This window comes from Molothrus aeneus, chromosome 9, assembly GCF_037042795.1.
Source record: "Molothrus aeneus isolate 106 chromosome 9, BPBGC_Maene_1.0, whole genome shotgun sequence".
NCBI classification, from domain to species: domain Eukaryota; kingdom Metazoa; phylum Chordata; class Aves; order Passeriformes; family Icteridae; genus Molothrus; species Molothrus aeneus.
The window spans coordinates 2686704-2701749 of NC_089654.1; the positions used below are offsets into that span (position 1 = coordinate 2686704).

Here is a 15046-nt window from a genome sequence, read left to right on the forward strand (position 1 = left end):
CGATTCCCCAGCCTTTTTCTACCTGTTCCCAAAGCCCTTTCCCTTTCTGCTTTCCCCTCTCCAAACACAACAGGCTGATCTGCTTGTCTCAGATGCGGGTCATAACTTTTTTATTTCATATGTACATTCTTAACAAAGCATCAAAGCCAAATCCTCTCCTTTCCCCCCAGTTTCAGTGAGCTCCAGGTACAAATTAACTTCAGTTAGAAGGTCACCACTAAGTTCCCAACCACCCCAAACAGAGATGCAGATTTGAGGGCTTCACTCTTCAAAGTACAAAATTATTTTAATTACACTACACTCTGCCCCTGGTTTGAAGTATTAATCACATCTATTTACACTTTGCTCATTAACACCTATGCACCAAGATGCAAATTAGACCAGTCAAACACTTCCATGAATTCAGTTCCCTCCAATGCTTTGGACAAGGTTTTCAGACTTTTCTTTGTGCTTCAAGTTGCAAGGAGCAGGAAATAACGGGAGCAGGAGAATGAACCACGTCCATTATTCAAAGACTAAATATGAAGTGTTACTTCCCAAGTTACAAAAATACACAACTTCTGATGAAATTTGCTAGTTAATATACATTTACTCCAGGGTATGAATACAAATAACTTTTATTTAAAAAAAAAACCAAAACCAGGAAAAAAAAAAAACAGAAAAAAAGGGAAAAAAAAAGAAAAAAAAAGCTAGTAATACAACAGGCATGTCTGAGACCTAGAGCTGCATTAAAACCACTACTGGGTGCTGTAGGCATCGTTTAGAATCTATACAAACTGGTATTTCTAAAAGGTCAGAGCACTACTCTCCAGCAGAAAAGTTACAGTGTGAGTCAAGTCCTATGTCATGTTTTGTTAATTCAAGTCGAGCCACTGGACACCGAAGGAAAAAAAGACCAGAAAGATGAAGAATCAGTAGCTTCAAAAAACATACAGCCGTTGCTTCCAGGTAGTTTGGATGCAAATCAGAGCCAGAGGTGTATGCAAATCCCAAATATTTACAGTCCAAGTACAGCATCACTCTACAATTTTCTTATAAAACAGTAGGTAAGGAGTCGATGTAGATGACGACGTCGGAGAAAGAGAATTCAGGAAGTCCTTTTCCTCTGTGACCTTCACTTCGGAGTCATCGAAGAGCAGCCACTTGCCCTCGTACTCCTTGAGGCTCTGGAGCACGCAGAGAGCTTTGTTCTCCAGAGCTTTGTTCTCCAGAGCTTTGTTCTCCAGAGCTTTGTTCTCCAGTCCGTTGGCCGCCAGCGCCGGGGGCTCGCCCTGCTCCGCCCGGGGCTCGGCGCTGGGCTCGCCGCGCGGCTCGGGCACCGCGCTCGGGAGCTTCTCGGGGTTGGGCTGTTTGCTGGCACACAGCTCACAGTCAGCCTTGCTCTTCTGCCCCCCGAGCAGTCCCACGGCCTCCACGTTCTTCTTGCCCAGCACCTTGAGCCTGAAGGAGACCTCGCCGTCGTCGTAGTCCTCGGCCACGGCGCGCGCCTCCTCCTCGGTCAGCGGCTCCGGCTTGAGCGCGGCGGCGTAGGCCGGCTCGGGCAGGAAGGTGCCCCTGTCCAGCTCCAGGCTCTGCAGGTCCGTCACCTTCACCGAGGCCGTGTAGTGGCCGCTGCTGATGGTGATGCCGCTGTGCATGACCACGGCGAAGAGCCCGTAGGTGTCGTTGGTGGGCCGCGTGCTCCACTCCTCCAGGGACAGCCTGAGCGGCGTCAGCAGCGGCGTGTTGATCTTGGACAGGCCCCCGTAGCAGTCAAACCTGCCGAGGGACACAGCGCTCACACCTCCTGCCACAGCAGCTCCCACACACCACTTCAGCTGGCCCAGAGGTGCAGCCATACCCTTTCTCCTCAAGGATATGGATGATGGCAACTGCTCTCTGCTCCCCTGGCCCAGCACCAGCACCCCAAGCACCTCCAGTCAGGAAAGGCATTTTTATGACTGTAATGTTAAATCTTACAGCCCAGAAACTGTAAATTTTAGCTATTTCTGAGATCCCATTTTTCTAAAGTATCAGCTAAAGATAACTTTTAAATAGTGATGATACAGGTTCAGCTGATTGTTATCACTCCTGCTCCTATTTCTGCACAAACACTCCCTTCTCTCTCTCACCATCCTGCTCAAAAACAAACCAAAAACCTTTTCAACAGTCAAGGCTGAAACAAGCAGGGTTGGGTTTGTTTTTTCCTCCTCCTGAAAGAGTCATTTACTAAATAAAGCATTACTTATTTTACTTTCAAGTAGCTTTAATATCACTCAGAGATGGTGACTAATTTTCCTCAGCTCCCCTCAGTGCACTGTAGTTGTGCCAGTGGTGCTCACCTGGGATTCTTCTCTAGCTATCCTGTGGCATTCTAATTTTTCAATCAATTCTGTGGCTAATTTACTTTGGAAAAGCCTCTAGTATTCCATAAATATTCAATATTTCGTTCTCAGCACACAAATTTACCAGGAGGGGAAGAAATCCTTTCATTATAAGGATCTTCTACAGAGTTTAAAGAGAAAGTCAGTGTTGGGATTTCACTGTGCATCAGCCTCCTTGTGATTCTGCTCTTGATGACTTGCACATTGCATCAGCCCAGATCAATTAACCCCTTTATTTAACAATAGGTTGTGATGTCCTAATAAATTCCAGGGATGACTCAAAGTCTTACTCAACTATGAGGGTGTTGCAGGGAAAAATACTGGGGAGTACAGACAAGCCCTGTAAAACTGAGGTTTCCAAGAGCTCACTGCTCTTATCATAGGAATAAATAACTTAAATCCAAGGAAACTGCAGCCATGGCATAACTGCAGTTATGATTATTGTTATCCTGGATTTAATTTTGGTTCTGCTTCACTCCTGTTCAGAGCCATGAACCCTGAGACACAGAAATAAACACAGTGACACACACAGATCCTCACTCACTCCAGTTCAGTGAAACCTCACTTCAGACCTCTCTCACCATCACATTTCACTCCACCAAAAAGAACACAGAAGAGCACAGAATCAGAAATAATGAAACTTGAATCTTCTGAAAATCCCTATTAGCAGCAGCCAGAAATAGAGATATTCAGAAGAGAGTCAAGAAACACAGAACTGCTGGCTGATACCTGGATTACAAATCCAGTTCCACTCAAGCACACTGGGACAAATCATATTCACAGAAAACAGGAAAAAGCAGGCTCTACCTTTCTTCTCAATGAATCCAGCATCAGAAAGATTTGGAGAGGAGGAAATAAGAGAGGAAATCTTTTCCTATTAGCTTTTTGTTCTTCTTAATGATAAGAATCTGAAGACAGAAAAATTGCATGCCAAGTACTCTGCCTGCTCTGACTGATGCACTTCAAACACATCAAACCTGACTTCTGCAGCCACATCTTTTGAGACCATAAATGAGTGACATTTTACCCACTGCACTGAATTTCACAAGACAAAAAGCTGGTTTTCTCACAGATTGTTAAATTTCTATAGTGGAAATGCTTAATTACGTGTTACCAGTTAACAAATTCCTCCTAAGCCGCTTCACAGCCTGCTCACACATGGCCTGGCATTTTTCCCCACACACACACTTGCCAAAGAGAATGACTCCCCCCCAGGCAAGGAGATTTTCACACTGGCTGCTTTATTTTAAAACAAAACACTTTGCAAAGCAGCATCTAGAAAAGATGAATAAAATCCCTATTAACTGCAAATATTTACAGTACCCTTCATTTCTCATTTGTTTACAACTCAGTCACCAGAGAACTCAGTAGAGCAAAACTGAGCAGACCAGATTCCCAAATTTTTGTGGGAGCTAAAAGTTGACTGAAGATTCTTATCTTAAAAAATTTTTTGTTTAAAGCCAGTAGAAAAGTTTGGTTTTTTAGCAATGACAGGATTTTGCCCAAGAGAAAACATCCAACCCAAAAATCAAGAAACTCTTCTAAAGAGTTTCAGCTTCATCACAGGTTTCTCTGTCAGGTTTTCCACTCTGACTTCCTTAATCTCTGACTGGTAGCCCTTGGCAGAGAATTTATGGAAGAACTGAGAGGACACATGAGGAAAACCACAAGAGACCGGATTCACTCTGACCTGGAAACTGGTCTGAGTGTTTTGGTGCAAGGAGCTGAAGCTGGCCAGCACAGAAGAGGTGAGTGAGGCAGGAGAGGATTGGTTAACTGCAGGTCCTTCCTCATGGAAACAAGAAAATAGGAAATACAGGAGCAAATGGAGGATAATTTTCGTGTTTCTTACTCAACTGTGATGATTTTTAAGTGTGCAGCTCTAAGTCAGTATCTACAAATCAGTATTCAAGTAAATATTGTGGAGATCAATGAAAAGACAATTTTGTATGTTATGATTCTGGACTTGTATGGAAAGACAGTGCAGAGACAGAGGAAATTTCCTTTCTGCTTTGTCAGAAACCTGGATATTCCTGTACAGTGCTGTAGGGATGGATTTTTCTTTGTTTCCTGTCATTTGAGAGAAAATCCCTAAATTCTTAAGTATTAAAAAAAAGATAAAGAACACTCCCACAACTTCTTTCAAAATAGAAGGATTGCTACAATTACAGTACTAAACTGATTGCTTTGTAATTGAATATCAATGATACTGATACTACTGTGTTTACAAAGTAATTGATTTTTTTTTAAATATTAGCTCTTTAAAATGTTTACCTGATTATTTTTTTCCCCAAAATTCCATGTTTACAATCAAGTAAAGACCAAAGTCTGCTTAAAGGAATTGGTCAATTTTGGGGTAACAAGTGTTGGCTCTTGAAAGTGTGTTAACTCCTGATTATATTTTTTTTCCCCACTAACATTCATCTTTTTAGTATTCACATTCAGGCAGAGATAACATCAGACCATAAAATGCAGATTTGTTCTCATTACTTGTTGTGGTAAAGCACTTAAAGCTGCCTCTGAACTCAGAGTTTATTTACTTAAAACTTAACTATCCCTTTAAATAGGGGGATATTTACAGTAAATAAAGTTGTAAGAAATATCAGGTTGTTCTAAGAGTAGAGCTAAAACATTTTGTTAAGGAGTCTCCTAGAAGTCAATTTTTTCTGGAAATAATTTCTGCCACTACCTGGAACACCACATAGCCTTTATGGCACTGGGGGCTTCATCCCAATCTGGGAATCTTCTAGAAATACTCCAAAGCATTTCCAGCTCCTGGGGTAAGACCTCCCTTGCTGCAGGACCCTGTTTGGTAAGACAGGCAATGCATACTCACTCCAGGCCACTGGCAGCAAAGCACTTCAAGTGAATTGTGATCACTTCGGGCATTTTATCGAACAAGAGGCTGCGCTCCGCTTCCGTGTAGTGGTGGCAGTTCTCACAGAAATATTTGTCCTCTCCCACAATCCTCTCCACTGAGGCAAACTGGGAAATTGCCCACTTCAGAGTCTTTATTTCTGTTTTTGGCTCTGGAGAAACTAGAAAAGAAAATCGCTGCATTCGCAGATCTGCCAATATTTATATTTCCAACTCATCCCGCCAGAAGAGCAACAAAACAAAATATGCCAAGTTCAGACCACTCCAAACCTGCAAGGCTGCAAAGAACACTCAGTATGTGTGAAATATGTGATGTATTCCCATCTTTGGAGCATTTCAGGAAGGGATGAAAACATCCCTTAATGGATGTCATTACTCAAAATTAGGATTTTCCCAAAGCTCCTTTCAGATCACACAATTTTGTTGCCATGTCTGGAAATGGAGAGCTCGTATGAGACCAGAATTTCACTTATTAAGGCAAACCCCCAAAATAACCAGAAAGTTCCCTCTCACTTCTTGCATTTTGCCTCCCCTGCCACCCTCACACTGCTGACAGGATCACCCGCTGTCGGCAGCGCCTCACATGTGAACACCACCCCACACATTTTCCTTTGAATCCTTCAGCAAAATGGGGAGCAAAAGCAGGAAAAGCTGCTCCAAATTAAGTCAGTGGCAACTAAAATTAATTCCCTTAAAATTCTCAATTTCAAGATGTGTTTTTGGCACGCTTCCTTTTGAAAATAGCTAAAAAACTGCATATAGATCAATAAAATTTGTAAAAGAGACCACATGACTAACATTTACAAACATAATACGAATGTTATTAAAATAACAACAATCTAAAATACTAAAATTTTTTTGAGTAACTAAGAAAAAAACCCAGGATTCTTGTTTCTTTTATTTCTAAGAAAAAATGCAAATATTTCTTATAAAAAGAAGAAATGTAAATATTTCTTATAAAAAGAAGAAAAAGCAAAATTTCTTATCCAGGAAGAAAAAGGAAGACTTAAAAAAAAAAGGAAATACCTACTCATAAGCAGGAAAGCAGGTGCCTATGTGACAGATTGTAGGCAGTCCAAGCTATGTGTTAAGATCTGAACAATTTGAATATTATCTGGATCTGCCAACATTATCAGCACTATGTTTCCAAAGTCTAAAGTTAATCAGGACAGGAGATAACAGCCTCTAATTTTAGCCAGCACAAACAGGAGCTGCGCTCCTTCCTAAACTGCAGCACTGTCCTTCCCCACGGCTGGCTGAGGCAGGAACACACCTCACAACCCTTTTTTTTGGAGGGAATTACTTACTTTCAGAACTCTCTTCACTTTTAGAAAGCTCATCTTCTTGCACTGGGACACTGATGTCCTGAAAATCCTCCCTCCTCTCCGTGAAGCACTCGCACTCCAAGCACCTGGTCCTCAGCACTAACTGGCCCTGGAAGAGTTTCTCCACCAGCTCGAAGACAGCCAGCTCTGTACCTGCAGAGAGCACAAGGCACATCCCTGAGCAAGGGGCACTGCAGAGACCCTTCAGAACCTGGTTATCCTCACAAAATCACTGTTAAACCATGGCCTTTAGGGAGCTCTGACAGGCATTCAAAAGCAAAGCAAATCACGAGCAGTTTTCATGGTATCAGCTGCTTGTAAGTAAATAAGGACCCTCTGTCTCCTGGGCCTCAAACTTTAATTTCTGTTCTAAGATTGGGTTCTTGTTTTGTGCTTGAAGTGTGACAATGTCACATTCTGGAATATTTGGTTGTCATCAATGCTCTGGCTCCTCAGCATGGACTGCTGAGCTCCTCAAGGAGCACCACATGGAGGGGTTTGCCTGGTTTCTGTTCATTCTCAGTCCTCTCCTCCTTCCTAAATTTACTGGCCAGTTTTGGCCAAATCTGCAGAAGAAGTGCAGAACTCAAAAGGCTCTTCATTCCTTCAAATTTTTATAAAAAATTGGTAGGTGGAAAGTTCCAAATTAGTAAGTACTGGATTCATACTGAGACCCTTCCCTCAACATGTATCTTGTTTCATTGACATAAACAAAATCCAGACCTGCCAGCCAATTAGCATTTCTAATTGGTATCTATTAGATCTAAATGGATTAGATCTTTAATACATCCTGAGTCCTTCCTGGTTCTTGGGAAGGTTGGAAATATGGAAAGATTAAGGGAAAAAGAGGATACTGTGTGTAAAACCATAGCTAGTGGTGTTTGGTTCTGCTTGCTCCTGCCAGAAATATCCCTTTACATCTCAAATTCACTTGCTCTCTTCTATGGATGACAAAAATTAGTGGTAAATACAAACCTGGTAATATTCAGCCTTTTTTATACATATTGTACAATGATTACAGAATATTAAGAGAAATGCCTCGAGATCTAAGCTAAACAGGTCAAATTCTAAAAGAAAAAAAAATTACAAACACGTATAAAAATAAATTATCTTTCCTAAAAATCATCTTCAATTCCTGAAAAATTTAATTTTGTGTTTAGAGCTCTGCAGGCTGTGCAGTCTGAAGGCTGACTTCCCACGCACTGTACTTTCTTAATCCTACTAATTTTAAGCCCATCCACTTGTGCACCAACCTTCCTTTTTTGGTTCTTTTTCAGTTCCTTTTCCATGATGGCTTTCCACAGGAGATGCTGGTTCATGATATTCTTCTTTACTGTCACCATTTTCACACTTGACAGCTGACTCTTCGAACTCACAGTCATATTCTTTCCCTGGCTCTTTGGATCCCAAGTTTGTAGTTAACTTTCCTAGACTGTAAAATTTGGACAGGATACTGGGCTGTTTGCAGGAAGATTTTAACCAGTTTAACCTAAGGCGCGACTTTTTCTGCGTGGGCTTGGCGCTCTCGCTCTCCCCGGAACACTTGGCGATGGCGTCCGTTTGGTTTTCCATCTTTTCTCCCGTGGCTTTCCTCTTGGACCTGGTTTGTCTTTGATTTTCTTCTGCTGCAATTTGCTCTTTTGATACTTTGGATTTTTTCTTGGCGTTGCCGCCCTCGGCGTCGCTTTTCCTTTTCCCGTTTCCCTTGAGCAGCTTCTCCTTGGCCGCGTCTCCGCCTTGGCTGCCCGGGCTGGGATCCTCCTCCTCAGCAGGGCTCACACACCCATTGCTCTCGGAGTTTTGGCTGGGTTTCTCCTCCACTTTAGCTGCAGGCTCTTCCACAGGCAGTTTGTTCAGCTCTTCCTTCTTCAGCAGCTGGCAGGTTTCCTGGATGTTCCCCAGGATACACTGCAGCACCTCCTGGGCATCGTGCTGCAGGTACCCTTCGTACATGGGGTTCAGCTCTCTGTGCAAAGAAAAGAGCAAAAAATGAGGGTTTGGTATCCTCTCCTAACTGGGGAATGTGATTTGAGACTGAAATCAGAGATTTAGAAGTCATAGAGGATCATGTGTCCTCTCTGTCACAGAGCTGGGGGAAGGTTCTGCCTTAAGGATTTACACACACCCAGCACTGGAGCTCCTCAGCTCCAAGGGGATCCTTCCCATCCCTGGGAGTGTCCCAGGCCAGGCTGGACAGGGCTTGGAGCACCCTGGGATTGTGGGAAGTGTCCCTGCCCATGGCAGGGGTGGAACTGGATGAGCTTTAAGGTCCCTTCCAACCCAAACCTCTCTGTAATTTAATAACACTTCTGTACCTAAGCACTGTTTTAAACCCTTTCTGCATTACAGTCTTACAATTTATTTTCAAATTTCCAACACCATCGACCTTGCGCCAGCCTCTAAGGCTGGGCAATGTAACGACCTGGAAATGTCAGGACAGAATTCTGCCAGCATTTGGGGGGATTTGTACCTGAGGGTGTTCAGCAGCCTCCGGGGCTGCGTGGCCAATTCATCCGTGTATTTCTCTGGGTTCAGGAGAAAACTGGCTTGGAGCTGCTCAACTGAAAGGATCAAGGAGTGCAAACTGCAGATGAGTTCATAACTTGCCAAGGGATCTTCTTTACAACTTCCCTGCAATGACAAGGTAAAAGGAATAAAAACACTTGCAACAGGTACATCAGTCACAAATTAATATTTTTCTCTCCTCCCCTCCCTTGGTTTTCTATATTTGGCTGAATTTTTTGTCTGCTATGGAGGCAGGTGGGTTTCAGACAGTATTTTGGTTTTTTTCAAGTAGGAAACAAACATAAAAGCCCAATTAACCATTGGTTTAAAATCCCAAACCATCCTTGCCCAAACTCCCATTTCCATCAGCTCCAGGCACTGTTTCATAATTATCTTTGTGCCAGAAGCATGGTCAGGTATCTTCCTCAAATTTCTTCTGTTAGACTTTAAAACTTGTGCTAAAGTTCAAAACAACTCAAATACATCTTCACCTGAAGTAACAGTGCAGAAAACAATGCTGAAAAGCTTCTTTAGAACAGAAACCAGTTACATCTTCCCTGCATTCAGGACAGCCTCGCTTGCAAGGTTACAAATTAAGAACACGTGGGGATTTGTTACCTTTTCTGCCTTTTGCTCTCCTTCATCCTTTGAAGATTCTCTTTTCTTTGAAATGATGTTATATAAATGTTTTACTCCGGTTTTAAAACCAGGACAAAAATATAATACCTGAAAGCAACAGTTGACAACACGAAAATAACTGGAGTAAGAAGTTATTCCACACATAAATGCACATTTATAATCCACACAGCTCTGCACCTCCCCAGGCACACAAAGATCCAGGATTTTTCACAGCAGGGAGGAGCCCTGAGTATGGAAACTGAAGAATTTCCCAATCAGGACAACCACAGGGCACACATTTCCTGCAGCAGCATTTTTATTTCCCTGCTGTAATGAGCTGCCCTTTTCACTGCACCCCGAATAAAGCAATTTCCCCCATTTGTGCTGGACCAGAATGTCCATTTTGGAGCCCCCCTGGCCATGGCCTCACCTGCAGGACACTGTTCAGGTAGCAGGTGTTGCCCAGGTTGTTCAAGCCCACAAAAGGCAGCATGTTGTCTTTTTTCTCACAGCTGACAAAGGAGGGGGGCTGTGCTGCAGGAACCACCTGGTCACTGGGAAACAGAGAAACGGGGTAAGAGACACTCTGGAAAAAGCACTCCTTCATCCCTCCCCACCTCAGAGGATTCAGCACTGAGAAATGCAGATCTAAACCCTGCAAAAGTGTGTCTGAATTCACTCTGCCTCCTCAGCAACCCACCCAAAACCACACAGGAGGAAAACCTGCTCTAAGTTCCAACACATCAAATAGCAGGAGACTGATTTAATGGATCAAAAATTTCATATTTAGACACTTTTGTATGTTCTTTCTTCATTCATAAGGCAGAAAAAACGTGCCTAGAATATATTCTTACGTTGCTCCAGTCACATCACTTCATTTCTAGATGCAAAGCAAAAAACCAGAAAAAAATCTAAAAAAAAGAAACCAATAAACCTGACACACTATACACTGATTATCATTATTATTAATTACTGATAGAAGTGATTAATACACTGTAATAACACAACAGAAGCAAATTTAAAATCTCCAACTATTTCTAACTGACTACAATTTTCTTTACCCCACTTAAATCCCTCACCAACAATGAAACAGATTTGCTCAGGGCCTGAAAAGCCCCAGTGAATGACAGCCAACCCCACAACTAAACATCCTACATATTTCCATTAAAGCTCACCTTGCAGAAAATTTAATTTTAATATAAATAGTTCAGTGACACAATAGCTACTGGTATTAACTTGAACCAAAGCAAGTTTTTTTTTGACAGATCTCAAAGTTTGTGCCAACTAAACACCAAAAGAAAAAAAAACAAAACTTGTTTTCTTAGAACAGTTATTAGAAGTTGGTTACAGTGACTAAATAGGTTTTAAAAACTAACTTCAGCACGCGATCCCAAAGTTTGTGCCAACTAAACATCGCCGGTGCGGCAAATCCGCTTTCTCAAAACGGGAATTGGTCCCAGCCATGAGTTGGCTCAGTGTGCCGAGGCCGCCCGGACGTTAATTTAACGAAAGCGCGTGGTCATTCATTTAATTAAAGCGCACGTTAATTCATTTAATTAAAGCGCACGCATGGAGCGCGTGCTGCAGCGCGTTATTGCTGCGAGAACACGAAAGCGAAAGGAGCGGGGAAGGAAGGAAGGCAGGATGGGTGGAGGGAAGGATGGAGGGAAGGATGGATGGATGAGCCCGAGCCCGCCGCGGCGCCGCCACACAACTTCTCCCGCGCGGCACTCACATCTCGGCGCCTCGGAACTCCGCGCCCTTCGGCTCATTTTCCTGCGCCTCGATGAAATCCAGCACTCGCTTCGCCTCCTTCTTCTGAAAGAGCTTCAGCGACAGCCTGTTCTTCTTGGAGGGGCTGGCCCTGGCGCTGTCGCCGGGCAGGACGCCGGGCATGGTTCCTGCGGGGCGCGGCCGGGGCGCTCACACCTGGCGCGCACACACACACACACGCGCACACCAGGCGCCATTTACTCCCCGAGGGGGCCGAGCGCGGACCCGCCGCCCCCCGCCCCGGGCTCGGGCCGCCCCCCCGCGCCCCCCGCATGTTCCCCGCGGCCGGCGGGGCCCGAGGCCGCGGTGCGGCCGCTCCCCCTCACTCACCGCTACATGCCGGCCCCGCTCCCGCTCGCCGTTGCCATGGAGACCGCGGGGACACCGTCAGCGAACTTGGCGCGTTTTTTTCCGCGCGCCGACGAGGACCCCCCCGCCCCGCGCGTGCCCCGCCTCGCGCCGCAACCCCCCCGCCCCGCCGGCGGTCGCCCCGCGAGAACGCCGGAAAACCGAGCGCGCCCCGCCGGGGCAGGCCGGCGGGAGAAAGGCATGACGAGCGGCGGCGGAGCGTCTGCCAGGAGCCGGCGGACAGAGCGGCGGCGGCTGGGCATCAGAACTACGCCGCCACCGGCCCCGCAAGGCCGCCGCCTCATCAGGCAGCGCGGCGGGCAGCCCGCTGTGGGTCCTGCCTGGGCGCGCGCGGGCGCTGGTAACGGCCCGGCCAAAGGGCTCGGGTTCGGGCTGTACCATTTGCGTAGGGAGAGCCTTCACCCCCCCCCCCCCCGCCGGCGGGAGGTGGATTGGTCCCGCTGTGACCACGCCCCCTCCGCGGCTCGACCAATCAGAGGCGGCGGCTCCGTTTCCCCTCACGGCCGGAGGGCCCGGCCCGCAGTGTCCCGAGCGGGGCCTTCCCGCGCTTTGGCATAAAAACCGCACGGCCCTGCGGGAATTCCCAGCGCTGCTCGGCCCCAAGGCCCCACCGGCACGCCTGTGCACCCCACGGTGAATTGTAGTTATTACCGAGGCTGTTAGGGCTGCAAAACTGGCGGTTTAGCGGTCCGGAATGTGGGAAATGCTGTAAATTTCTGCGTTCTGCTCTTTAAACTGGCCCCTCCAGGACCTCCAGTCTGTACATAAAGAATGCACATTGCTCATACATAAAGGTTTTCTAACAGGAAAGTTTATTCATGTAAGATACTTTATAGGTTTAGTTACATAACTGACTTTGGACAATACCCAGATCTGGGTTTTGGGGGGAATTACCCTAAATTTGAGCAGTCAAAAGCTGAGGTTCCCCAGGACCAGCTGCTGCTGCCTCCCCTGAGCATCGCACTCCTGTTAAACACTAAAGCAAACTGAACTCCATAAAAATCACCCTTTTTTTTTTGCGGTCTTGCAATATTTTTAGATTTTTTTTCTGCTGCTGCACAAATTAATTATTGCAGCAGGTTACTATGCCTAAATACTCATATGAATTATGGAAGGAATTGTGTATATTCCAATTGTGTATATTCCAACAGTCATGTCCATGCTCTTGCACAGGTTTTGATTTCTCTTGCAGGTAAAATTTCCATGTGTGCCTGCACATGCAGGGTTCACATTCCCAAGGTGAATATATTGATTTATTTCCTTGGCCTGTGGGATGCCCAGAGCTCCCCAGAAGCTGTTGGGACACTGCATTCCCACTGAGCATGGATGGATTTCCCCCGCAGCTCTGCCATGTGAACTTTAGCTCCACTCAGCAAACACTGCCCGAGGTCCCTGTAGTTAATGGACACTCAGGACTACAGAGGCTCTTTTGTGTGAGACAAGAGTCTTATCCAGGTGGGTGGTGCCCCAAGGTCCAGGAAGTGCTTGGCTGATTAATAAAGTGATTAATTAAGTCTGTGTGATGCTGCTGGTGACGCCTTGTGCAGGCTGCCCTGGAGCAGAGGCTGGGCAGAGCTCCAGAATAAAGCAGGGATTTATTCAAAGCATCTCCTCCATGGATCCACCTTGGGCAGCACCAGAGCCCAGCCAGGGCTGCACCCAAGATGAACCAAAATGGCCCCAAAATGCACGGCCGGGCACGGGCTCTGTCCCTGGGATCAGTTCTGCTCCATTTGCACCTTGCAGTTCATTGTCCCATTCCAGCTTTAGCCCCTGCAGTCCCACCCTGCTTGTTTTTCTCTCTCCAGCCCACGGGGTTTGTGCTCTGGGGCTGAGATTTGGATCATTTGTCCTTGGTGCCCAGCTGGAGCAGGAATTGTTTTGTCTCCCTGCTCTGTGCACAGAGCTCAGCATCCCCTGATGTGAGCCCAGCCCCACACACTAAAGCAGCACAGAATGTGAAAATAGAAAAGCCAAACCTGAGGCATCAGTGGTTTGAGGCATTGGCTTAGGAGTCATTTCAGTGGCAGCTGGAGGGTGCTGGGCAGTCAAACTGGGGCTGTAATGAGAAAATCTGGGAGTGTTTGGGCCTTGGGGCTGGGTTCCAGGCTGGAATAAGCTCCGAGGGCAGGGCTCCAGGCTGGTGTGATGCAGAGGTGCCCTGACCCTGGCTGCTCACCTCAGCCAAGGCCTGCCCTGCCCAGTGTGTGCTGTGCAATCTGCTTCAGCAAACAGGAGAAAAGACTATTTATATCCAAGAGTTTTACAGGCTAAGTCCACGTTAGGTAATTCCTCATTTCATGTGTTAGCTGAACTCCAGGTGTGCTCGTGCCTAGGAATGCCTCAGTGACATCAAAGGGCTGAGATCTGGGGGTAAAGGCAGACTTGGGGACATTGCCAGGCTCATGGCTTGACTTTTCAGGGGCAGTAACCGAGTGAAGGAGGGAAGGGAGATGTTTGCAGAGCAAATTTGGGGGACTGGAAATGCACACAGCATTTCTCATGGTGGTGATGGGCTTTGCTCTGTGTGTTACATTTTTTTTTTGGCTAATGAAACAGCCAGCTCAGTTTCCATAGGTAGAATCATTATTTCAATACACAAATGCATCTGCCATGCTAGCAGTATATGGGTAAGCCCAACACCTCTCAGAATACTCACTCAGCACTCGTTTGGAACAGCTTTTCCTGCTCTTTTCCCACAGTGTGGGGACAATTCCCAAATGCTCCCTTTAAAGGGGTCTGTGCTGAGCTGTTGTGCAGCCCAGCAGGGCTCAAGGTCAGGTCTCCTTCCTGGATTTTTAAAATTAAAATGAAAACTTCCTGTTTTACTTTTTCTGCTGGTAATTTCATCTGATTACATATAACCCTGAGTCTGCTGTAAATAATTTCTCTCCCTTAATATACTCACAAATTGCTCCCTAATTCCCCATCATCATTATTTTAACCAAACCATGCATATGTCATTTTTAATTTCCACTCTAAATTAGTTCTCTCTGGCTTTGAGAGACAAAGCCAATATAATTGTGAGACATTCTGAGTGATATTTAAGCTTCCCCTCTGCCACCTGGATGGAAAACTGGGGTGAAATCTGAGCTACAGGTCTGTCAGTTGATTGATTTTTTTTAATTAGGCAACACAGTCACACTTCTGCCTCTTCTTTCTTCCCTGTCACCTTTCACTGATGAGTTCATCAGCTGTAATCCCAGTCCAGGTCAT

General features: G+C 45.7%; 1 protein-coding gene across 2 annotated transcripts; it reads right to left on the minus strand.

The window, feature by feature from the left end:
• Nucleotides 1-641: 641 nt before the first annotated feature.
• USP1 (ubiquitin specific peptidase 1) lies at nucleotides 642-11889 on the minus strand. Of its 2 annotated transcripts, none has more exons than XM_066555357.1 (9): nucleotides 11792-11889; nucleotides 11424-11617; nucleotides 10119-10242; nucleotides 9689-9796; nucleotides 9036-9196; nucleotides 7819-8531; nucleotides 6548-6718; nucleotides 5200-5401; nucleotides 642-1758 (listed from the first exon to the last, which is right to left on the minus strand). In XM_066555357.1, exons 2-9 carry the CDS (start codon nucleotides 11582-11584, stop codon nucleotides 1017-1019), a joined length of 2382 nt encoding a protein of 793 aa, XP_066411454.1. In that variant the 5' UTR covers nucleotides 11585-11617; nucleotides 11792-11889; the 3' UTR covers nucleotides 642-1016. The 2 variants fall into 2 exon arrangements, with proteins under 2 accessions (XP_066411454.1, XP_066411455.1); XM_066555358.1 differs by having other exon boundaries at nucleotides 11424-11589; nucleotides 11792-11851.
• Nucleotides 11890-15046: the final 3157 nt, after the last annotated feature.